Here is a 27,007-nt window from a genome sequence, read left to right on the forward strand (position 1 = left end):
AGTGCTTCACCACCCTCCTAGTGAAAAAGTTTTTCCTAATATCCAATCTAAACCTCCCGCACTGCAACTTGAGACCATTACTCCTTGTTCTGTCATCTGCTACCACTGAGAACAGTGTAGATGGAACCCCCTTTCAGGTAGTTGAAAGCAGCTATCAAATCCCCCCTCATTCTTCTCTTCTGCAGACTAAATAATCCCAGTCCCCTCAGCCTCTCCTCATAAGTCATGTGCTCCAGCCCCCTAATAATTTTTGTTGCCCTCTGCTGGACTCTCTCCAATTTTTCCACATCCTCCTTATAGTGTGGGGCCCAAAACTGGATACAGTACTCCAGATGAGGCCTCACCAATGCCAAATAGAGGGGAATGATCATGTGCCTCAATCTACTGGCAATGCTCCTAATTATACAATCCAAAATGCCGTCAGCCTTCTTGGCAACAAGGGCACACTGTTGACTCATATCCAGCTTCTTGTCCACTGTAACCCCTAGGTCCTTTTCTGCAGAACTGCTGCCTAGCCGCTCGGTCCCTAGTCTGTAGCGGTGCACGGGATTCTTCCATCCTAAGTGCAGGACTCTGCAAGTGTCCTTGTTGAACCTCATCAGATTTCTTTTGGCCCAATCCTCCAATTTGTCTAGGGCCCTCTGTATCCTACCCCTACCCTCCATCATATCTACCACTCCTCCCAGTTTAGTGTCATCACCAAACTTGCTGAGGGTGCAATTCACACCATCCTCCAGATCATTAATGAAGATATTGAACAAAACCGGCCCCAGGACCGACCCTTGGGGCACTCCGCTTGATACTGGCTGCCAACTAGACATGGACCTATTGATCACTACCCGTTGAACCCGACGATCTAGCCAGCTTTCTATCTGCCTTATAGTCCATTCATCCAGCCCATACTTCTTTAACTTGCTGACAAGAATACTGTGGGAGACCATAACAAAAGCTTTGCTAAAGTCAAGGAATAACACATCCATTGCTTTCCCCTCATCCACAGAGCCAGTTATCTCGTCATAGAAGGCAATTAGGTTAGTCAGGCATGACTTGCCCTTGGTGAATCCATGCTGACTGTTCCTGATCACTTTCGGCTTCTCTAAGTGCTTCAAAATTGATTCCTTGAGGACCTGCTCCATGACTTTTCCAGGGACTGAGGTGAGGCTGACTGGCCTGTAGTTCCCCGGATCCTCCTCCTTCCCTTTTTTAAAGATGGACACTACATTAGCTTTTTTCCAGTCGTCCAGGACCTCCCCCGATCGCCATGAGTTTTCAAAGATAATGGCCAATGGCTTTACAATCACATCCGCCAACTCCTTTAGCACCCTCGAATGCAGTGCATCCAGCCCCATGGACTTCGCTCGTGCAGCTTTTCTAAATACTTGTAATCAGCATCTTTACTTGTAATCACTTAAAATCTATCTTTTTGTAGTTAATAAACTTGTTTTATTGTTTTATCTAAACCAGTGAGCTTGTGTTGTCCAGGAGAGGGTTGGGCAGTATAAGATGCATATTTCTGGGGGAAGTCTGGGACTGGGAATTTGCTGGTGTTGCTCTGCAGTGTAATTCAAGGGTGGCTGATCATAGCACTCAGACAGTCTAGCTGGAATTTACATGCTAGAGGCTGTGTGAGAGCAGACCAGGAGTGCTTGCTCTAACAGCGAAGCAGTGTAGAAAGCACCCCAGGTTGGAAAATTGAGGGGACACAGCTGTTCAATAGTCCAGATTGTACCCTGGGAAATGTCATTATAATGTATTCAGTAAGAATACATTAAAGGATAGAAGTTAGAATCTTCCTAATAAGGATCACAGGGAGAAACGTCTACTTTACTCCACCTTTCTTCCTACTTCAGAATAAGACAAGGACCTATATGTCCCTAGCTGGTGTAAATCCCTAGCTGGTGTAACTCACCATAGTTCTACTGTAACCAACAGAGCTACATTGATTTACAGCAGCTAAGGATCTGGCCCACAAATCATTTCCAAAGCAGGGTACTGCATGGGTATGTGTGAGGTCAAGCGCTACTCTCAAAAGCCTTTGCTTTATGTGGAAACTCATGTAAGTTACTCCAAAATATTATGTATCAATTTATATAAAATCAACATTTGGAGACATTAATGTTTTGGCAAGCGGCATCATACTCATTCAGTGGAAAGTACATGGTGGATGCTAAGGAAATAGGGGAGAAATAGAAACCCAAGTTAACCTATGAATGACGATGTTAGGAGATTTTTGGAAAAGTCCCTTGTGTTTTTCTCACATCTGAAAAAGAAAGAAGGATTGCTGAAGAGCAAGTCAAAAGAGTGAGCATGCAGGTGCTTGAAATGGTGGAGCAGTCGCACAGGCAGCACTTTCTTTTGTAAACAAGAATCAATTCTGACCTCTGAAAGAGATTCTTTCGACATCTTGTGAGTCAGAGCAAGTTAGAGAAGTTGCAGTCATGAAATACCTAACTTACAGAGACACACTCTGTGATCCTTCTATATTAAGCATTTGGTTTTTCCAAAAGACAGCAAAGACTATAACTCATATAAATTAACCTTCAGTGTCCAGGTGTCTTTCAAAATGTTTGCTCACTATCCTGAATCTGACAGATATTCACTCAGTTTCCCATGTGGCCCCAACATCAGCACAAAGTTGAAGGAAAACTTTTATGTAACAACCAAGGAATGACTCTACTCAAGTTTAAACTGTGGCATCTGCAGGATGGAGAGCTTGACAAAAATAGAATACGCTTCCTTCACATAAATATGCAGAGTGCTTGTTCTGCAAAAGTAACACTGCTAATGTGGTAGCAAAAATATCCAGGGTCTGGTTTTGAAGTCTTTGCTTTTCAGATGTGTTTCTTTCTGCTCAGACTCTAAAGGTATGGCTTCACTGCAGTGGAAGCTTGCCCTTGGTAGACAGACAGCATGCTAAAAATAGAAGTGTGGATGCTGCAGCACACGCTAGCCATGTGTGTACAAGCCTATCTGATCCCCTTGGTCCATACTCTGGTAGCTAGCGCGTGATGCCACCCATGCCACAACATCCACACTGCTATTTTTAGTGTGTTAGCTCAAGCAAAGCTATCATGTGGCTGTCCACCTGGACTGAGAGAAATAAGCCCAACTGTAGTGCAAACATGCCCCAGAGGGTCAAGCTGCTTCTTCTCAAGGTCACCAAGAGAGGCGTAGTCTCTTGTCAAATCTCCAGCCATATGCACCAGTGTTTTATAAGGCATCTTTCATTTTGAAAGACACAAAGAACTGACTGTCTTTCAACTGATCAATAATGGTGACAACTGTCACATTGTCCCTTCAAGATTAACCTCACAATGCCTTTTGAAAATTCACAATACCTTAGATAAGGCCCACTGGTACACTAGAAAACAGAAGCTTTTTGCAAACTGATGATGAGATGCAGTTACCTGCCCTATCCTGGTGCAGATACTTCGTGTACCTTTATAATGGAAGTAGAGTGATGACATTTCCCTGAACTTAATTGTATACTTGACTAGAGATGCTATGAAAGTGAAGCACTTTTTAAACATTTGTTTTCTCAGTAAAAATTCCTTTAACAATAAGTTGCTATTGGAAACACACACACAAGTTGGTAAGAGACACTAAGTAAAAGATACAAGTTCACTGTATTTTAGAGCTTAGGATGCAATAGTCTCACTGAACAGCCCTAATATCAGTAGTCAAATCCCGATCCCACAGAAGTGAATGGAAGCATTGCTGTTGATTTTATTGACTCTTTGATGTTGTGCTCTCTAGTAGGTTAGCCCAAAATTAAAATCTACTTTGAAACTGTTTTTAACATGACAAATAAAGGTTTCAGAATGTCTACCTGAGATTTTATTAAATCCACTACAGCTTTACCACAAAATTAAAATATGAACTCCAAAACATTAAAATTTGAAAAAGCAATAAATGCTATTTTGTGGGATCTACAAAGAGACAATATTTTTCTTTCCACTATCACTGCAATGAACCAAATCCTAGGTCAAATTCTCTGTTTATCTACATGAGCACAACTCCAGTGACTTGTTATGTAAAAGGAATATTGCTGGTGAAGTACAACAGTATCAAAGGTCAATTTCTGAAGTCTTTGATTTTCAGATGTGTGTCTTTCTGCTCACGCTGCAAGGGTCAAACTGCTTCAGCTCAAGGTCACCAACAGAGGAGTTACACCTATTTACACCAGCAGAGAATTTGGCCTGCAATTCCTACAGCTGTGCTCACATTTCTGATGATGCTGTTTAAGCCTGATAAAGGCACCTGTTCTATACACTGAAGGAGTAGTAGTTTCTAAAATAACTGTCTGCATTTCAGCTCCTTTCAGTACACACACACACAAAAATGTTTGCCACAAAAACTACATAATGAATACAGAGAGATGTTATTTTCAGGCTTCTAAGACAGTATTGCAAATGGTGTAGGACGGAAAGAAAATGACGACTATGTCCTTTAAACTTTTTCACAAGCTTTGCTGCCTCTAAGTTTTCAATCGCTTTAAATATCAGCTGTTACAAATTTGCATGCTTTATGTTCACTCCCTTTCAAACTGTAAATTAATCAATAAGTTGGTTTAGGACTTTGGACTGAAGATCAGTCCCTTCAATTCTTTCTCACTTCTTTCTCACTTTTTAACTTACACATTTTCTTTCAGCATCAAAGCAATTTTTGACTCAAGGTCCTTTTCATTCTCCAGTTCAGCACACAGTCGTCTGTGCATTGCCTGTATGCGGAATACAGCAGCACTGTTACATTTAAAAAGAAAAAAATGAAATAATGTATGTTAAAACCTTGCAAAGTAAAAAATTCCAGAAATAATTAAGGTGCCATAAGGATGAGACATTTGTTTTAGAATTCCACTAATTTATATTAATATAATGTCTTTCAATAATGGCTCCTAAAGTGTCCATTCTCTTCTGAAAGGCACAATCTCATTAAACTACTATCTACTGGTTAATTGAAAATTAAGATGAGAGCATTTTACCATCACTCTGCCATATTTTAAAGTGATTTGTAATTTCTAATGCTGATAAATACCACTTATGTAGTTAATTTTAGGAAAACAAATAGGACAAAGATTGTTGTCTGCTTTTAAAATGATAATACAACCTTACTTGTACCCCCCAAGATTTTGGCATACAGAGTAGATAAATTCTGCTCCTAGTTGCATTGGTGCAAATGCAGTTATTTCAGCTGAGTTTCACTGATGTAACAGAGGAGAACTGAGACTGGTAACTTTCCAGGATGGAAAAAAGGCCACATAGGGCCAAACTTTCTGCTGGAGTAATTCCCTTGACTTCAATGGAGTTATGCCAGCAGAGAATCTGTCCCAGAGTCTCCAATCTATCAAGCTTTCCACAGAAAAAAGAAGTGTTTAATTCACTGACCCAAATAACAACCCTTAATATAAATCTCCCTCATTTCCATCTTTCTCCCTTCAGTGCTTGCAATCAGGCCTTTTGCCACTCCAACAGTTGCAGTTAGTTGAATGCATTGTCTTACTGCTGGTAATAAACAGAATAAATGAGTACTTTCTGCTGACAATCTGTCTCTTGCTAATCCTGGAAAAGTCAATTGTGGGACAGGTTCATGGTATATCATCTGTTGAAGAAATGTCATGATATATAAAATCACTGGCTTTACTGAGCTAAGTATCAAAACTAGCTTGACTACGTTTGTCAAAGTCAAAAATCAACTGATTCTTAATTTTATTAGAAAGCATAAAAAATGACGGATACTATTTAAAGATAGCTTCGCCCTGTGTTTAACATGCTTGTTTTAACAGCAATTACTTACACTGATTAAAATTGTGTCAACGAAATATAATGTAAACCTCATACTTTCAAACCTGAACCATACACAAATGTGTATTTTCAGCTGGTCTGAAACCTGGTCCATCTGAATGTAATTTATAATGAATGATTCATATATGCCACTGCTCCTCCTTACTTCTCCAAGGATGAAATACACTCCTGCGCAGAAGGCCAGTGCATCACTTAAGTCCCGTGTAAGCCCTCAAGATAGGGTTTGCATGGGATTTAATTTGTACATATAGCTGTGCTGGATAAGTATCTATCCCAGGTTTGAAAAATAAGCAAACTGAATGCAAGAATCTTATGGCACTAGAACCTGGGACTACAGTAGAACCTCAGAGTTATGAACACCTCAGGAATGGAGGTTATTCGTCTAACTCTGAAATGTTCATAACTCTAAACAAAACGTTATAGTTGTTCCTTCAAAAGTTTACAACTGAACATTGACTTAATACAGCTTTGAAACTTTACTATGCAGAAGAAAAATGCTACTTTCCCTTTATTTTTTTAGTAGTTTACTTTTAACACAGTACTGTACTGTATTTGCTCTGTGTGTGTGTGTGTGTGTGGGTTGCTGCCTGATTGTGTACTTCTGGTTCCAAATGAGGTGTGTGGTTGACTGATCAGTTTGTAACTCTGTTGTTTGTAACTCTGAGGTTCTACTGTTTCAGACTCCTGACATTTCCATATCATCACTGGAAGCTGAGGCCATGTTTCTGCTGGGGGACCATGTGAAGTAAGACACTGCAGCACGTACTGCCCAGCTGGACCTGGGTGGTGGCCTCCCATAGCCCACTGATTGGCCCATGCTGATATATAAGCCAGGAAGCCATCACAGAGAGCTGCCTGAGCAATGATGTAGACTGCTTGCTTGGGTCTGTTCCAGACCTTGACTTGTTGTGAACCCCAGACTCCAGCTTCTGATCCCAGTTTGCCCCTGCCACCTGCCTGTAACTCAGTGCCAGAATTCCTGGTATTGTGACCCAGCTTGACGCTGACTCTGGTGCTCATCTCCTGACCGCAACATGGTAACTGACCCATACACACAGGCCACCCACTACCTGGCCCTGACACAGAGGCCCAAAGTGGTGAAGTGACTAATTCTGCCATTGGTCACAGAAGCCCTACAACCTAAAAACAAAACCAGTGCATTGTAAGATGCAGTACATGGCACAAACTCACTTGTAGCCATAACCTAAAGTACTGTATTATTTCAGGCTTATTGAATAGTAACTTGAACCTGACTAAATAGAAAACATATTTTTCATTTGCATCTCCAGCATAATTTAACATTGTCATTAACTTAAGTCCAAATATCACTGCATAGGTACCAATAATGCTAAATTAATGATAATTCATATTTTAACAACTGTTAAAATGTCATGTTATTTAAGTCTTTAAGCCAGGAATTTGGTATATCTTCCTACTCCATTATTAAGCAGCAAATATCTATAATGGACCATTGTGATAGTTGCTATCCGAACTGCTACATAGCAGCATATCTACAGATTAGACCTTGGCCTGGCATAAGTATAAAAGTTATGTTGCTCTTCTTAGCGTTTGTTTAATGATTGTTTAAATTATAGGGCATCTGATACTGAGCATATTTCTTCTACAATAAATTACATGAGGATACAGTGTCTCAAAACTACTCCATAAAGACTTCCTGAGAGGAAGAACTATGGAAATTAACTCTAGAAGCCATATGGGATCAAACAGGACATTGTTACTGGAGAGCGTACATTTCTGTGCAAAAGATTGAAAAAGTCTTAATTCAGCTATTTCACCTGATTACGCTGCAAACTCCACTCCCTGGAGTCTTCAGACAATCAAACTACATTTTTTAAAATAATTTTCTTTTAAAAAATTCTTACGTTTACTTGCCCAAAGAATCTGAAATTCAATCACACTCAAACTATATATTACAGAATAGTGTCTACTACACAAGAATTCATTTTCCTTAAACATTTAGTCACTTGTCACTTGTTTTTGATCATTAGCCATTCTGTTTTAGCAATTAAGTTACCTTTATTAGTTTGTTATTCATTGAGACATTTTATTAACCTGAAGAATACAGGGCACAGTGGCAGCTGCAAAGCTGGTTCACAATACACTGGATACCAGCACACAAACCACCCACTGCTTTCAATTTAAACAAATTAGAAAGGTCCAGTAAATTCACTCCCACTTCACAGCAGAGAAGCTCAGTAGCTGCTGTTGTATTATATTGCATTTGTGCATTTCACAAACACACAACACTGAGAAACAGAATATATAAGTACCAGTTCCTTGTCATAACAGGCATGAGCATAGCAAAACTAAAAATGACATAGCATACTTCTGATGTCAGTTGATCTATATTAACCAGATGATTAAATGAATGGTGGGTGGAAGGAATGATAAATGTAAACCAGACTAACTATATATGTTAAGATGACTTTATTTGTACTATGGCACATACATTTCTTAAATCTACATTTTATTTATCCCAGGCTGAAAATCCCTTTCATACATTCCAGCCTCTGTGTAAGGCTAAAAATGAGAAAGTCCTCTCTCATGTAAAATGACGAACGTGATCAACGGGCTTTCTTGGGAGTTGGAAGAGTCAACCAAAGTTAAAGGTATACAAATGTCATTAAATTATCTGTCAGATTATCATATTTTCGTTGTGGACCTTGTGTCAATGGCACTCGGTTTTTGCCCAGCTGAGTGCTACAATGACAAACTTGCATAAAATGAACAAATTGCATATACCTTCTTTTTAGAACTCATCTTTCAATATTAAGGTGCCTCCATATGAACTACAGGTCTCAGCATGCAATGCTCTGTCTTGATGTGAGAAGGTTACTCTGATTAAGACAGTGCATTGTATCCTGGGATTAGTAATTTACAAGGGCTACACATCCAAACAAAAATTTAGTGCATTTGTGGACTATATTGTAAAACTCCACAGGCTGTATCTGTATAAGACAAATATATAAAAACTCATTGGTAAAGTATATATGATATTCTTCAGTGAGACTGTCAGGTACATTGGATATATCACTGATAAAATGATGACAATAGGTTGTAATGGGTTGATTCTCCAAGTGATGCATGTTTGTATTCTCAGTAATGCCTGGTTTCAGAGTAACAGCCGTGTTAGTCTGTATTCGCAAAAAGAAATGGAGTACTTGTGGCACCTTAGAGACTAACCTGCACATCCACCAATGTGATTTATGCCATCATGTGCCAGCAATGCCCCTCTGCCATGTACATTGGTCAAACTGGACAGTCTCTACGTAAAAGAATAAATGGACACAAATCAGATTAATTTAGGCTTAAATAGAGACTGGGAGTGGCTAAGTCATTATGCAAGGTAGCCTATTTCCTCTTGTTTTTTCCTACCCCCCCCCGCAGATGTTCTGGTTTAACTTGGATTTAAACTTGGAGAGTGGTCAGTTTGGACGAGCTATTACCAGCAGGAGAGTGAGTCTGTGTGTGTATGGGGGTGGGTTTTTGGAGGGGGGTGAGGGAGTGAGAGAACCTGGATTTGTGCAGGAAATGGCCTAACTTCATTATCATGCACATTGTGTAAAGAGTTGTCACTTTGGATGGGCTATCACCAGCAGGAGAGTGAATTTGTGTGGGGGGGTGGAGGGTGAGAAAACCTGGATTTGTGCTGGAAATGGCCTAACCTGACTATTACTTTAGATAAGCTATTACCAGCAGGACAGTGGGGTGGGAGGAGGTATTGTTTCATATTCTCTGTGTATATATAAAGTCTGCTGCAGTTTCCACAGTATGCATCTGATGAAGTGAGCTGTAGCTCACGAAAGCTCATGCTCAAATAAATTGTTTAGTCTCTAAGGTGCCACAAGTACTCCATTTCTTTTTTCAGTAATGCCTGTGATTCTTATAAGAATTACAAGATAAGTCCCCATAAATCCTTGGGAGACTATTATCTCTCATAAAATGACTAATCTGATGGCCACTGTGAACTTTAATTAATCCCATGAGCAAAGGTATGCTTTTTAGTTGATGGGGTTATTATTTTTTAAAGATGAGCAGAAGATATGTTTGTCTACTAAAATAAAAAATGTTTGGGATAAGGGGCATGAGAATTACACAGAACTCAGAAGCAAATGTTTTGACCATATTTACCACTGGAACAATAAATCCTATATATAATATTAGGATATTACCATAATGCAATATGGTCCTGACCCACAACACCACACACTTAAATTTTTGGAAAATTTTGGATTAGAGCCTGGATCTGAATGTGTACTTGCAGGACACAGTGCTAGATTCAAAATTTAACTTATCTCACACTTCACCTTTTTACAGTTTCCTAGAGTGTTTAATGTTTGTAAATTACTTTAAGCTCCTCAGATAGGAAGTGCTACAGAGAAAGAAACTTTCCATGAGATCGACAGGGAATGGATCACTTGATTACCTGTTCTGTTCATTCCCTCTGGGGCACCTGGCATTGGCCACTGGATACTGGACTAGATGGACCTTTGGTCTGACCCAGTATGGCCATTCTTATGAGATCTCACAAGACCAGATTTCAGATAACTAAAGAGTTATCACTCCCATTTTATAGATGCATTAATGGAGGCAGAGTGACCCGCTTGAGGTCACACAAGTCAGTGACAAAACAAAGTAAAGAATTCATGAGTTCTGACACCTAGTTCCCTGCTCTAGCTACTACAAAATACTGCATTTGGTCATTCCACTTTGTCAGTGTTGTCCAAATGCAAAGGACTAGCTCATAAATATCTGCTGTCATGAGACATTCCTTTAACCCCCAATCCTCACTTCTTGCTCCACAGCAATTGCCTACTAGCATCTTACCTCTGGACAGGAAGCTGCACAGATGCGCCTTTCCCAAGCTACTGCACTGCTGCTCTGTATATCAAGTGGAAGGTACTGTTGGTGTGAATAATAAGCTGCCTGGAGAGTAACTGTATCACTTAGTCTTCACCAACTTGAGACCTAACCTATCTGATCGGTTCTCCAAGCACAGTATGACAGTGCACTGCTCCTTGCCAGATGGCATGGCCCATGGAGATAACCAGCTTGTTTTTTTATCCTGATAATGGCAATGACTTTTAAACACTGACCTATTAGGTGTCATTTGATAGATTCAAGAATATGTTTAATAATGTTATCAAACATTTTCAGCAATAACAAGAAGAGGGAAAAGGTCACAACGTTTATCTCATTACCTTCCCCTTCCCACGTGTAAACACCGAGCATGTCAATAATCTGTGACAACCAGAAATACCCTCTACCTACGTATTTCCAGCCTCTTTCTCTTCTTCTATTTTGGTCTCTGTGCACTCTCGTTCTTTTGTTAGCATTTCGATCCGCAGCTGGCAGGCACTGAGCTCCTCTCTGAAACAAACAAAACATCCTTATTTATATTTGGTATGTTTCCCATTCCTTCTCTTGAAGCATTTCTGCTCCTTAGGATCATAGCTGGATCCTATCAAGAGTTTCTTTAGAGGCACTTGTTAATTTTAAAGTATTTGTACCAGGAATTTAGAAAAAAATATAACCTCTTAATTAATTCTGGTTTCATTCAGAGCTCTAGTAACATCTACCAATGATGATAAATAAAGAGTATTTTTAAAATGTAGCCTCCTCCAGCATATTTGTAATTTGTTTTTTATACTTTTTGGCCGTCATGCAATGAAACATTTAAGGTGAGTACTTAACTTTTAGTACACAAGTAGTCCCACTGACTTCAGTGAAACTACCTATGTAATTAAAGGTAAGTGATGTTATGCTCCAGATATGGGGCCTGATCCAGAGTCCACGGAGATCAATGAAATTCTTTCCTTTGATTTCTATGGGCTTTGGAACAGACTCATAAATTGTTATATTGACAGCACAAGTCTTTTATTTATTCAAGTATAGCACAAAAAGAAACAGTGCAGGTTCCATGTGACACCGTGGCAATCCGCCTTAAATTCTGGAGGGACCTTCTTGAGCAGTAAGTAGGAAATTCAGTGTGTCTGGCCAGTTTAGTCTTTGGCCCCATTGTGCTAAGACTGCCAGTAAAGGGCGTCTAATCTGCAGCAGTTATGATAGTGATTTTAGTTGATGAGTAGACAGAAAGAAGCCCACTAGGAACTAGACACACCCGTTTAGGCTACCAAATAGTCATCAGAAGGTTGTCTTTTGGTCACTTTTGAACCAGTGACCCAAAGTTAAGACTCCATATGGCTTTATAAATCTAAGCTACCCAGTCACCCAAATATTTGTAACTGTTAATAGAATTATGTTTGATAATGAAGTACAAGGATTGTTATCCTAGCTCTGCAAAATAATAGCAATTGACAAGGGAAATCTTTCACAGCATGTCACTGTAAAGTAGGTCATATGCAGTTGAGCTTCAAGTACAGTTATAAATGGCACTTCCCGTTTAAAAATTGCATGGATATTTACCAATAAAAGCCACTTTTCAAGGAAGATGCAGTGATAATTATTAGTTTTTATTTATGATGAAAAAATGTTGCAAACAGCTGTTGGCCTCTTTACTCCCAGCCATCAACTTCCTGCCACTCCAAGATGATTGCACAATTGGGAAGGACACGAGTTGACATCTTGAGTGCACACATTGGGAGGATAATGACTAAATGGCAGGAAATGTCTAGAAATATTGAGCTTTGCAGATTTATATTTATTTTCCAAAAAAGTTCCCTGAAATATAACAGAAAATAAAAGCAGAAAACCCTAATACTAAGTTACAACATCTCACTATTCAAGAGCACCGTTTATAAATTCACAGAAACAGTTCTTTTAAAACTTTCTCCTCTCAGTTACATAGCAATAGTTCATCAATGATACATAGAACCGAAATTTCCTCATTACCTTATTATAATTTATGTTCATTTCATCATAACGTTACAGAATCTGAAAATAATAACTTCTTTTTTCCTAATAATTTGGAACAGTCACTTGAAATACGATAATTATTGAGTCAAATCCCCAGGTGGGATTGTTCCTCGCTCCTGATCCATGGGTGAATTGGACCCTCCATGCATGGCTCTCCCTGTCCCATGTGAAAGGAAATATCAACCGCTGCCAAAGTTTCATCTCCCTCTCTTCTGAAACCCCTTGGAGTGCACTCCATGGGTACAAGGTCTGCTATGAGAAAGGAGGAGACTGGGCAGTTGTGAATGAGCACACCTTTCCCGCTGTGTGCTGCTGAGATTTCCAGAAAAGGATAACACAATCTTTTCCACTGGCTTGTATTTTATTCCTGCCACTCACAACAGTTCCATTTTTTGAATTCTGCAGATCTTCTGCACAGTATCTTTTTTAGTTGTAATTAGTTCTGGCATCGTACCATGTCAGAGGCTTTGGGTTTCTGCTCGTCACTCAGGCCTGTAACTTGGACGTCATTTTTGAATCAGACCTCTGTCTAGGTCCTCACATCCAGATTACGTCTAAATGCTGCAGATTCTTTGTACATAAAATCACTAAGATACAGTCTTTCCTATCCATCCACACACCTAAAAATCTTGGCCAAGCTCTCATCATTGTGCATCTTGATTACTGCAAAATCCTTCTCTCTGGACTTGACAAATGCAAAGTTGCCCCAGTCAGATCTATTCAGAATGCTGCGGCAAAAATCATCTTCTAGACCAAGGGTTCTCAACCTTTTTCTTTCTAAACCCCCCCTCCCGCAACGTGCTATAAAAATTCCATGGCCCACCTGTGCCACAACAGCTGTTTTTCAGTAGCTTAATAGCCAGGGCCAGCATTAGGGGGTAGCAAGTAGAGCAATTGCCCAGGGCCCCACACCACAGGGGGCCCTGTGAAGTTAAGTTGCTCAGGCTTTGGTTTCAGCCCCGGGCAGCAGGGCTTGGGGTTCGGCTTTCTGCCCTGGGCCCCAGTGAGCCTAATGCTGGCCCTGCTCTCTGATTTATTTTGGCAGACCCCCTGAAATCTGTTCACAGCCCCACAGGGGACCCAGAACCCTGGTTGAGAACCGCTGTTCTAGACTGTTGCTTTGACCATGTCACCCTGCTCTTTGCCTCCTTCTACCATTTTCCCCTTCTGTGTTGCATCAAACATAAGCTGCCTGTATTCACTTCAAGGCTCTTCATGGCCTATCTCCACCGCACCTATTATCTCTGATTCACTATTGAGATGTTGATCCTTGGCTACGATCGGCTAACAATGCCAGCCTCCAACACCCCTTGTTAAATTTTCAAACAAGCACATTTGTATTGTTTCTCATGCTGCCCCTCATGTTTCGGGTGTGCTCCCCATACATATCCACAAAAATAATGCATTATCCTCCTTCAAATCTCTCCTTAAAATTCTCTTTTGCCATGATTCCTACAAAAGTTTGGCAATGATTAGGCTTCTGATGTGCTAAGACCACTGCTTATAATGCTGTTCAATACTATCTCATTCCTTGTACTCCCTCATCTACCTGCATTCATCTGTTGTCTCTTGTTTTATATGTAAATTGTAAGTTCTTTGGGGCAGGGACTGTCTGTTTTGTTCTGTGTTTGTACAGCACCTGGCACAATAGAGTCCTTATCCATGACTAGGGCTCCTAATTGCTACAGTAATACTCATAATAATTAATAATAACTATTACTTGAGCATTTGAAAGTTCTGCTAAAATTGCCAGCATGCTGCAGCGTTCAACTCCAGGGAAACATATGGCCAGTAGTCCAGAAACAAAGGGCGAGATCCACAAAGTGACTTAGATGTCCAAAACCCAGTTTTAGGTGCCAAGTCCCAACTGTATGCAATCTGCAAAACCCTTGCTTGACTGCCACCTAAACCTTTAGGTGCCTAAACTCTCTCAGCACCTACATTTTTGCAGTAAAAGTCCCCTAGGTGCCTAAATTTCTGCCTCTGAGCATGAGTACTGCTGCCTCATTCTGGGTGTCCACTCACCTATCTCATGCCTGAGCCTCAGTGTGATCAACAAACCAGGGGAAGAGAGGAGCTCCTCCACCTATCTTGCTTGCAGGACCCAGTCCATTAGTGTGCTCAGAGGCTGCCTAACTCCACACAAAACACCAGGAAGTAGAGGCAACCCACCTTATAACACAGCCCAGTGCTTAGGGTACTGATGTGGGAGACTCCTGTTCAATTTCCCCTGTCTGCCTGAGGAGGAGGAGTTGAACAGGGGTTCACCACCTCTCAGTAAGTCCCTAACCACAGGACTATGGGATATTCTGATATGGGTTGCTCTCAGTCTCTCTTGTTGAAGCCATTCCACTTTAATAAAATGTTAACTGGGCCAGAGAAAGAGACTGAGAATCACTTATAGTGACTGAGCACTGCAACACCTATGTACCTTTGCAGATCCAGGCCAAAGAGTCAAGTTTTCTTTTGCAAGGTCTTTCAACTCTAAGGTTGCATTGTACTGGCATTACACTCAGGGCCAGTCTTAGGGAAAATGGTGCTCTCGTAAGGATAAGGCCTTTTCCTGTAGCCAAATTGTAAGGCCTAAGGCCTTTGTCTGCAGCCATATTAGAAGACCAGCAGCCATTACCAAAAAGCAGAAAGTCACATCCTCACATTTCATCTAAATTAGATTAAAACAATGTAATATCAGGCTGTTAAGAAGGCGATCCTGTCCTAACAGTACCCATCACCACCAGATAAGGAAACAAATCTTAAGACGGTTAAAGAAAACTTTGTTTGCTGGCATTCTGTTTGGCAAGAAATCACTTATCAACAAGTTGTAGTTGTAAAATCCCTACTTCTTTATTGTTTTGCCTTTATGGTCCCCACTTCTCTATTGTTTATCTGTATGGTCTCTGTCTGGTTCTTTGATTGTTTCTGTCTGTTAAATAATTAATTTTTCTAGGGGTAAATCAATTAAGATGGTGGGGTGTGATTAGTTGAAGAATTATTTTACAATATGTTAGGATTAGTTAGAAAATTGTTTAGTAATAATTTAGTAAAATGATTGGTTAAGGTACAGCTAAGCAAGACTCAAGTTTCACTATATAAACTGGGGTTCAAAAGGAAGTTCTTTGGAACCCACTCCAGGACAGCCCCAAGACCAGAGCTGCCAGACCTCAACACCCTGCCAACCACACCATACACAGCAGAAGCTGGAGTGACCCCAGATGACCTGATATTGACTGGCCATCAAAAAAAGTTCATCTGCCTTATTGGGGGGGGGGGTGAGCATTGTGTGCTTAACATGTGCGTTCTTTTTTTGGTTTCAGAGCAACAGCCGTGTTAGTCTGTATTCGCAAAAAGAAAAGGAGTACTTGTGGCACCTTAGAGACTAACCAATTTATTTGAGCATGAGCTTTCGTGAGCTACAGCTCACTTCATCAGATGCATACCGTGGAAACTGCAGCAGACTTTATATATACACAGAGAATATGAAACAATACCTCCTCCCACCCCACTGTCCTGCTGGTAATAGCTTATCTAAAGTAATCGTCAGGTTAGGCCATTTCCAGCACAAATCCAGGTTTTCTCACCCTCCACCCCCCCACACAAATTCACTCTCCTGCTGGTGATAGCCCATCCAAAGTGACAACTCTTTACACAATGTGCATGATAATGAAGTTAGGCCATTTCCTGCACAAATCCAGGTTCTCTCACTCCCTCACCCCCCTCCAAAAACCCACCCCCATACACACACAGACTCACTCTCCTGCTGGTAATAGCTCGTCCAAACTGACCACTCTCCAAGTTTAAATCCAAGTTAAACCAGAACATCTGGGGGGAGGGGGGGGAGGAAAAAACAAGAGGAAATAGGCTACCTTGCATAATGACTTAGCCACTCCCAGTCTCTATTTAAGCCTAAATTAATAGTATCCAATTTGCAAATGAATTCCAATTCAGCAGTTTCTCGCTGGAGTCTGGATTTGAAGTTTTTTTGTTTTAAGATAGCGACCTTCATGTCTGTGATTGCGTGACCAGAGAGATTGAAGTGTTCTCCGACTGGTTTATGAATGTTATAATTCTTGACATCTGATTTGTGTCCATTTATTCTTTTACGTAGAGACTGTCCAGTTTGACCAATGTACATGGCAGAGGGGCATTGCTGGCACATGATGGCATAAATCACATTGGTGGATGTGCAGGTGAACGAGCCTCTGATAGTGTGGCTGATGTTATTAGGCCCTGTGATGGTGTCCCCTGAATAGATATGTGGGCACAATTGGCAACGGGCTTTGTTGCAAGGATAAGTTCCTGGGTTAGTGGTTCTGTTGTGTGGTATATGGTTGTTGGTGAGTATTTGCTTCAGGTTGCGGGGCTGTCTGTAGGCAAGGACTTTTTTTGGTAATCATTGTTAAATAGGAGGTTAAGGATATTACTGTGTAAGGCTCTTTCACTGGTAAAAGACCCCACAAACCTGCACAGTGTAACCCTGAGCCCATGGAAGGGTAAGGGTGGGGCCTCACTGAAGACCTGCTGAAGAAACCATTGATGAAGGGGGGAGGGGGCACTCGCAAGAGGCAGGTGCTACCCTGTGACCACAAAGTGAGGAACTGCAGGCACATGCAGTCACCAGGGGGATGCTCACAAGAGGTGGGTGCTGACCCCTTTACAGTCCCCCAAGTTCCTCTGGAGGTGGTGCTATTTGCGCAGAGATCCTCCCTGGGTTTCCACATTGGCTCCTGTGCTCTCTGATCCCTTCTATTTCCCTGGTAGCACAGTCCCTTTGGAATCTCAGAGGTGAGGGGGTTAGAGAACAGCCACAGCACAGAGGGGCTCTGCAGGAAAGCTAAGATAGCTCCAGCTGTATTAACATTTAGGCAATTCCCCCTGGACTTGGTGGAATAGTAACGGGGCAGTACCCCCCCTTCCTCCTTGACAGCCTTGTCCAATGTACTGTTCAGTCCCCAGTGAAAAAAATTTAATTAATTTAGACATGAAGAAAGTGCAGGGTTTGAAGCCCTGAAGACTGAAGTCTACTATCCACACAACAGGTTCAGCGCGGGCAGTGGCAGTACTAGCTTCCCACATGCTGCCACCTGCTAGTGTGCCCCCCATAGTCATTCACTCCTTGGCATTGGCCTCTTTGCTGAGGCTGCTAGAAAGGGGGCATACAGTGGGGTTCAACACATGGGTCACGAAACAGTCTTCAGTTGATAATGACTTCACCAGCTTGAGTTCAGTTCCAGCTGGTGACCTAGAAATTCTGTACCCTATGGCCACTCTTCTGGGACAGACAGTTGCTTTCTGCATTCTTCTTCCTAGGAGTCATCCTCATCACTAGCTTATTTTGTTACTGCAGGCCATAAGGACATAGAGAATTACTCCATGGCAGGAAAATGTCACTCAACCTCACAAGCCAGTCTCCTATATATTGAACTTTCTCTTGCTATTTCCTGCATGACCATGAGTTTGGGCTTTGGAACTAGTTTAGAGCTTAAATACAGAGGTCTCTTTTCAGAGATAACTACAGTGTTTAGGGTGACGTTTGTTTGATTCTTTACAAAATGAAATTGTGTTGTATTCTCTTCTGATCCCCTCTGGGACAAGGTGTGGCAGGACCCTGAGGCCTCCAGCAGGTGGCCTCTGCACCTAGTCCACCCTGTCAGAAATTGTGTTTCTTCAGGGAAACAAGCCCAATGTATAATGTCAGTGGGAAAAGATATCTTTATTATTAATTATTGTATTACTGTAACTTCTAAGAACCCCAGTCAAGGATCAGGACCCCATTGTGTTAAGGCATTGTACAGACAAACAACAAAGATGACAGACCCTGCCCAAGAGCTTACGGTCTAGGTGTGAGACATGATGCCACAGGTGGACAAATGGTGGGAGAGGGAGGAGGTAACAAAATGAACAGGATTTGACAATGGAAGTTTTAGTGCCCCACTTGCCTAACCAAGCCAGGCAGGCATGGTGATTTGTAGGCCTCGCAGCAGAGGTAAGTTTTAAGGAGGATAACATGACAACTACTAATTTTGTCATGGAGTTTTCCCAGGCTATGAGAACGGCATGGGAGAAGTGGACAGGCAGGAAATCAAGGCTGACAGAATGAAGGCAGGGGGCAACAGTTCTGCAATTTAGAGTTGATAGATATCTTTATATCTAATTCTTGATTATTTTGGTATAAGCTTCATAGCTCCATCACGCAGAATGAACCAAAATGATTTCATTAGGTGAGGAATCATTCAATATCCTGACCACTTGTTTTCAAAGAGAAAAATCATCTATTGTTCAGGCTTTTGCCACATTGCATATTTCTTAAGATTTCTCACCCGTCTTCTGGGTGGAGGAAGCATCCATAGTAGCTGAAGTACTGGTAGATAGAATACAGAATTATCATTGGTGGGACCTGACTACAGAACTAGGGATTAGCCCTGTGTAGCATCCAAAATGATCTAAATATTCCACTGAATGCATCCGATGAAGTGAGCTGTAGCTCACGAAAGCTTATGCTCAAATAAATTGGTTAGTCTCTAAGGTGCCACAAGTCCTCCTTTTCTTTTTGCGAATACAGACTAACATGGCTGCTACTCTGAAACCTATCTTGTAAGATTGTTATTGATATCTCCTCATATATAAAAATAAGAGTGTGTGTGATTTTTATATATCTAGAGACATTTGGAGACTTGCCACAACAGAGTCTTTCACTAGCTGTTCATGTGGAGTCGTGGCAGAATGAAACTAATTATCTATGTGGTGCATTTTTGCCTCTAGAAATTTTATCAGACAATTAGACGTGCCTGCCTGAGTGATAGCACTACCTGTCATTCTTTGAAAATGATCCATTAAGAGTATATGATAATACAAAAAGAAAAGGAGTACTTGTGGCACCTTAGAGACTAACCAATTTATTTGAGCATGAGCTTTCGTGAGCTACAGCTCACTTCATCGGATGCATTCAGTGGAAAATACAGTCCGATGCAGTGAGCTGTAGCTCACAAAAGCTTATGCTCAAATAAATTTGTGATATGATAATACAGATGCAACTTTAAAAAATTTAAACAGCATGACCTCTCATACTCTCAAAATCTTCAGATCATAGAGGTCTACAATGATTTTCTTATACAATTACTGAATGCATTTCTCCTATATCATCTCCTTTATTTTGAGCACAGACTCCGACCAGTTCCTGAATGCCATAATTCTTGATGTTTGTTTTGTGTCCATGCACTCTCCTACGTAGAGACTGTCCAGCCTGACCAATGCACACGGCAGAGGGGCATCACCGGCACACGACGGCATACACCACATTGGCAGATGTGCAGGTGAACGAGCCCCCGACAGTGTGGCCCATGCGATCAGGCCCTACAATGGTGTCCCCCGAATAGACGCGTGGACACAGCTGGCAATGGGCCCTGCCGCAAGGATAGGCCCCGGGCTAGTGGTTCCGCCATGTGGTGTGCGGTCGCCGGCAAGCACCCGCCTCAGGCCGGGGTCTGTCCACAAGCAAGGACCGGCCCGTCCCCCAAGATCCGCCAGAGTGATGGGCTGCCCCCCAGGACAGGCTGCAGACCCCCGATGACGCGCAGGAGGGGCCCCACTACCAAAAGTTCATCTGCCTTATTGGGAGGGGTGAGCATTGTATGCTTAACATGTGCGTTCTTTTTTTGGTAATCATTGTTAAATAGGAGGTTAAGGATATTACTGTGTAAGGCTCTTTCACTGGTAAAAGACCCCACAAACCTGCACAGTGTAACCCTGAGCCCATGGACGGGTAAGGGTGGGCGCTTAAATTAAGAGGGTTACGCCTTGAGCCCATGAAAGGGTAAAGGTGGGTGCACTAGAGCATAAGGTTACACCCTGAGCCCTAGGAATGGGGTAAGGGTGGGTGCCTAAATTAAGAGGGAGCCCCACCTTGAGCCCTAGGAACTGGGTAAAGGTGGGTGCCCGTAGAGTATGCGAGTAGAGAATTTTGTGCAGGTAACACCCTGGGTGAACTTGTATTTTGGCACCGCTGGCCCCCGCTGCCTCCCCTGACCCTTCATCCATCCCCCAATCACCCCAGATCCAATTCTTCCCTTAGCTCCCCACCCATACGCCCTGGCTCTCGCTGCTTGCCCACGCTCCCCATCCCCCATTATCCCTGGGCCTCGCTGCCTCCCCCCACCCCATTGCTCCAAGATCCCTTCTATGGCCTCACACCTCAGGCCTGTCACACTTCTTGACCATGGCATCTGCCTGACCACGGCGCCCTGGGTGCTTGCCCACATCACCCATCTGTAAGGTCGGCCCTGTTTGCACTGCCAAAAAGCATGCCACCTGCTTTATTTTGCAATTTCTTAGTTTTTAAGAGTAACTCAGTTTTCATTCACTTAAAAAAAATTAACGTGATATTTAAACTATGTAGTCCTGAGGGGCAGAATGGAGGAATTAACAATGAGAATAGACAACAGAACAGCTGAAATAATGGTTCCTTCTTTGAGTTTTCATCATCTCTGCTGATCATTTATTGGTCCCTAGGCATGAATTCCCAGTGCCAAACACTCCTAACTCACTATATAACTTGCAGATGACATTTTTCTTGGCAGCTCTAATATAGCTTTTGTGATTAACTTGGCTTTTTTTCTCATTCCTTTTGTTGCTTTACACATTGTGCATACACAGTATGAGCTGGCCACATTTGACTGTACATGATTGCTAATAAAACGTAAAGCAATAGGAAAATATTTTCAATATGAAAAAGCAATTTCTCAAACAATTAAGTCTTGTTCCATTTCAGAAAAAGGGATTTTTAGTGCTTATTATCAATTAGGATTAATTCTGTTTAAAAATCCCTAAGTGATCGTAAACTCAGGGAGCTTGTTTAAAAGAATCATGGCAGCTTAGTCCCAAAGACAATAGCAACACATTAGTGGTTTTGAATATTAAATGAAATCCTGAAAATATGTAGTTCATGAAATATGAGGGCAAAATGCAGTCCTGATTTTAGAGGTTTAGCTAGACCACCAAACTCTGAATTATCTACTTGATGTTCCCAACAGCCAGTTGGGTCAGTGGGGTTGCTTAGAAGTAACTTAGAGAAGCATCTGTTCCTAGTCGCTAGTATTGAAATCCTCATTTTATTAATACTCATCACTGTTTGTTTGTATCCTGTTTAACTCATATGAGTCCAGCACTCTTTTTTAGCCTTATCCGTTTAAAGGGAGGAATTAATGTTGTTATTTAATATATAGGCCTCAAAGAGCATTGCCAATGTACATCTGTTTTTGACATTAAACTTAAGGGACAATCTTCAGATGATGTAAACTGTCACAATTCCACTCACATCAGTGGTGCTATGACAGCTTAAACAAGCTGAGGATCTTACAGGAGGCTATTTTTTTCTGCCATTTCCTCAGCAATTCCAGTTTATTTTAATAGAGATTTAAATCAAGGCAGGATTTGGCACAGATAGCAGCAATGGCTAGTATATTCAACTAATGTCCTGAGTATCACACAATGGATTTATAGTATGGATTTATAGCATGGGAGTTACTGAGTTTAAACTCATATTGCTGCCATTTCTTATTCCTGATATGTAAAATCAACAAGTGTCTCTTTTGAACTATTTATATGATTTAGTATGGAGGAATAAAAATTGAGAATGACAACTGAGTCTGTAACATGCATTTATCTTCACAAAAAAGGGACACTGTTAGATTAACAGTCCTTTAAAAAAGAAAAAAAAAAAAAGCTTCCTCACCTGTGTTACAAGTTATGAACTGAAAATGAATTTTTAATGTTCAATTTACTTGTCTCTCAGTTTGGACAATGGAAAGAGACTAGTAATATTCATCCTGGATTATATTCAAATTCACTTTCTGGTTCTCTCACACAAGCACAATGGTGCAATGTTTTGATTGCAAATTCTACCGGAGAATGTATAAATCCAAATATAATTAGATTTTTTTCCATGACAACCCTGGGGTAAGTGGGTACAACTGCATTTACATCAATAGAGTTACTGCTTTCAAGGTTTTACAGAACCTAAGGAAAACAGAACCTATATTTGCATCCTACAGTGCCCTTGCAGCCTCCATTCTTGTTTGCAATATATCTTTTGCTGGGATAAATATAGCTTTCACCAAACAATAATACAAACTATGATAAACAATAGTTACATCAGGAATGATATCCTGGAATTTGATTTTCGTTTGGGAGGACAAAACAAAAACTGTGGTTTATCTATGCTTGGGTGACAGCTGAACCCCATGGCTACACACTAACCTTGCTTTTGCAATGGTAAGAGCCTTTTCTTTGGCTATGTTGTCAAGCTGGTTGAGATTTCTGCGCAGGTTTAATATCCGAACTCTGTCTGCATACTTCATGGTCTTATTATTATTGTTATTACCATTGTTCATGTGGCACTCCTGGCTTTCCCTTTAGATTGGAAAAAAAAAAAAAGACTTCCACTGTGACAAATGATTAACCACTGTGACAACGTTGAGGCGTTTAAATAGTTATTTGGGGTATACGAACACACACTCACACTCTTTTTCCTTCAGTTTTTAAAATTAAGTTTCCATCAGGAATATGAATGTACAGTGAGCATAAAAAACAAAACAAACAAAAAATGAACAAAATCAGCACTAAAATCCTTGTTATGCAGATGTAATCCAGAGCTGAACTTCAAACGTGGGAAGCTAATGTCAGGCGCACAAATCCATATTTAGGGAACTAAATAAGTGACCTGATATTCAAAGATACTGAGCATACGTAGCTCCAGTTGACTTCAGTGGGAGCTGTGTGTGTTCAGCACTTCTGAAAAATCAAGCCATTTATTTAGGCACTTTTAGGCCCCCAAATTTAAAATTTTGTCCTGAGCCTGTAAAATTCTAGATCCTTGGACAGTAATTCAAAGCCATCAAGGGGACATTTCAGACTTCCTTAAAATGTATTAAAAGCAGTACATTAAGTGATTCATGTCCCACTGATTTAATAAACTATCATTCAGGTCTCATGCAGCGTATAGAGAGCAATACATTTGGTGGTTCTTTTTCTTAATTATTTCAATGAACTTTGAGTTTCAGTGCCTATGGAACTGAGAACGTAGAAGTCTGCCTATAGCTAAGCATATGTGATATGCAAGTTTCCACGTGCAAACAGGCTAATGGACCTTATTCCCTGATCTTCATCACTCCTGCTATCCTCTTGCCAGCTCACTCCTGGGAAGAGATTAACAATCTTGTCATACCGGGCCTAAGAGTGCTTTGATCAAAATGAAGCAGCACCTCCATTGGACCATGTTTAAACCACCAAACTCATTTTCACATGTGACCTGTGTTAGATTTTTTAACTGTGGTCTACTGAGATTTTAGTAGTATAATAATCTGCTGTACCGCTTATTTGCAGACCCAAAGTAGCATTAGTACAATTATATTGATGCCTATCTGTTCAACAACATGTGACCCGAGCCTGGTGTTCTTACACAGACAAAAGTCTCACTTATTTGCAGATCCCAATAAATTCCATGTGATAAATATGGCCCAAAATTTGTCTGCATCTTACCATTATTGTCTATGCCTTGCTGCTTTCCATTACTAGAACAGCTTTGTCAGAAAGGCCTACAATTCTTACTTCCTATAAAGAAATCCAGTGTATTCTTGAAGTCCCGATAAATAAATCTTCTCCCACAAAAAGCAAATTAAAACCATATAAGAAATTACCAGCATAGTTGATGACTGAGTATACAAATTACTCACCCACTAGAATCAAAGTCCTCTCCAACTCCTTCAGAAGCATCCTTGCTTTTGATTTTATCATCTTCCTCTGACTCTTCTCCAGTCTTGTGTCCTAACAAAAATTAAAGAAAAACAACAGTTTAATAAAGATACTTTGGACATTAAAATGTACATTTCCTGCCAAGTCAAAACATGACAAGCAGCACGGAGATGACATCTTAAAAGCTTTATTGCTGTGTATAATCAAAAACTTCTCGTCACAAAATACACCTAAAAGCAATTTTACACCTGGGAAATAAAACAGACAAATGCTCTCCACCTTCATTACAGAACTGTCATTGACGATCAAATGTAAGTGCTATAAGAAGAAAGTTTGTATTAGCCAAATGGAATTCAGGATTTATGGATCATTGATAGGTTTTGACAGGCAGTATAATAAAATGCTGTCAACAAACACTAACCTATTCTACACTGCATGCATTTATATATTTTTCATTCTTCTAGCTTGCTGCAACAATAATAGAATGATTTCTCACTAAATATTTATGTAGTCTCCATGTACCAGGATGATGATGAAAAAATAAAATGCTTGCCTAAGAAATTTTTCATTTTAAGGTCAGTACCAGCACTGCACTCTGAGTAATAATTGGTAATAGGGCATGAAAATAGAAAAGAAGGTTGCATCCAGTAAAATATTTGTATGCTGTCCTTGTGTAATACTAAGGAACTACACAGTCAAACCCTGATTAGTGCGGTCAGTATCTCTGTGAGCAACTGTTTGATTTGAGAAGTAGAGGTACTGGGGATACACAGTGAAAGACTAGATTATAATTAGGTACACTGATATAAATCTGCAGTAACCTCATTGGAGTCAATGGAATTACTCTGGATTTATACCAATATAACTAAGCTCTCAGTTTGACTCCAAATCTATTGTGTGGACTGTACTGTATTGTACTGTCTCAAAGAGCCAAATGAGTAGGTACATTAATATGTCAGTATTTGTAAATTAGCAAAATATTTCACCTTTACCTTTCGGTTGGTTCGCCACATTCCAGAACTGATCTGTTACACTGTCGTTGTCATCTTTTTCTTGTTCCAAAAATGGTGTAGCAGCTGTCTGTTCCTTTTCACAAATATCAAAGAACTCAGTATCTTCCATACTGGCAATTCTTTTAATAGAATTCAGCTACCAGAGGAAATAATTGGTGTATGAATATTCCCACTCCACACACAAATGCTGACTATATTTTGAGATGAACTAATCACATTTGATCAAGCAGATATTTCATATATGTGAAATAATTGGCTACAATTTAACATTTAATTACTAGCTGCACACTTTGAGTCTGGATTTTAATGGATCTCTTAAAGAGAAAACTAGGCCATTTCCAGCGTATTTTCCTACCATAATAAGGTCAACAATGACATAGTGCTTCCAGTCACATTTTAACCCAGTGATTGCTAGTTTTGTGAGAAATGTCAGGTGTTCTATATTAATTCATTTTTATTAATATTCAAAAATATAATTTCACTCAGCAAGCTATTTATGACAATTGACAAGAAAACAGATTTTTAGCATAGGTTTGCTTCATTTAACAAAATTATGTACAAAAAATGTATGAAGATAAATCAGTTTAAAAAACATGGAAATGTACCTAACAAAAACATTATTTAGGTATTATAGGGGCCAAATCCAGTTCCCAAAGAAGTATATGGGTGTGAATAGAAATAAAAGCAGGGATATTCATAGTGCATGCATGTATCATGTGTCCAGTACCTAATGTCTATAGCAGGGGTGGCCAACCTGTGGCTCTGGAGCAGTGTGCGGCTCTTCAGCGGTTAACATGCGGCTCCTTGTATAGGCGCTGACTCCAAGGCTGGAGCTACAGATGCTAACTTTCCAGTGTGCTGTGGGGTGCTCACTGCTCAACCCCCTGCTCTGCCCCAGGTCCTGCCACCACTCCACCCTTTCCCTCAAAGCCCCTGCCCCTTCCCCGGAGCCTGCCATGCCCTCGCTCCTCCCCACTCCCCACCAGAGCCTCCTGCACACTGCAAAACAGCTGATTACGGCGGGTGGGAGGCATGGGAAGGGAGGGAGAGGCACTGATTGGCGGGGCTGTCGGTGAGCAGGAGGCGCTAGGGGATGGAGAGGGGTAGCAGATGGGGAGCTGCTTACATATTACTGTGGCTCTTTGGAAATGTACATTGGTAAATTCTGGCTCCTTCTCAGGCTCAGGTTGGACACCCCTGGTCTATAGGATGCACAATTAAGGTTCAGTGTTACAGTCTTTGTGAACCCAAAACATCCTATAAGTCAGTGAGAGGTTTCAGTCCACAAGTATTGCAAGAATCAGATTCTTAATGTTATGATAAAAACTAGGAGCCATTAACTCAGGTGGTGTACATTGGGGTAGCTCCATTGTCTTCAATGGAGCTATGCCAATTTACATCACTTGAGAATCAGGGCCTAGAGTTGAAAAAGAACAATTAGGTCATTTTACCCAACTCCTTTTTTATACAGAAATTGTATCCTAAAATGTACAAACTAGTTTGAATCTAGTGCGCCATCTAGATACCACACACTGGTTACTTAATCTTTAA

General features: G+C 40.8%; 1 protein-coding gene across 1 annotated transcript in view; it reads right to left on the minus strand.

The window, feature by feature from the left end:
- Nucleotides 1–27,007, minus strand: part of CFAP74 (cilia and flagella associated protein 74) — a 105,299-nt gene that overhangs the window by 72,104 nt on the left and 6,188 nt on the right. Inside the window, exons 2-6 of the mRNA XM_077837397.1 lie at nucleotides 25,436–25,592; nucleotides 24,425–24,515; nucleotides 22,950–23,102; nucleotides 11,094–11,192; nucleotides 4,638–4,742 (exon numbers count right to left, since the gene is read on the minus strand). Coding sequence (XP_077693523.1) covers nucleotides 4,638–4,742; nucleotides 11,094–11,192; nucleotides 22,950–23,102; nucleotides 24,425–24,515; nucleotides 25,436–25,565 — 578 coding nt within the window. The 5' untranslated portion in view covers nucleotides 25,566–25,592. The remainder of the gene's footprint in view (nucleotides 1–4,637; nucleotides 4,743–11,093; nucleotides 11,193–22,949; nucleotides 23,103–24,424; nucleotides 24,516–25,435; nucleotides 25,593–27,007) is intronic.

Source organism: Eretmochelys imbricata, chromosome 18, assembly GCF_965152235.1.
Source record: "Eretmochelys imbricata isolate rEreImb1 chromosome 18, rEreImb1.hap1, whole genome shotgun sequence".
Taxonomy (NCBI): Eukaryota; Metazoa; Chordata; order Testudines; family Cheloniidae; genus Eretmochelys; species Eretmochelys imbricata.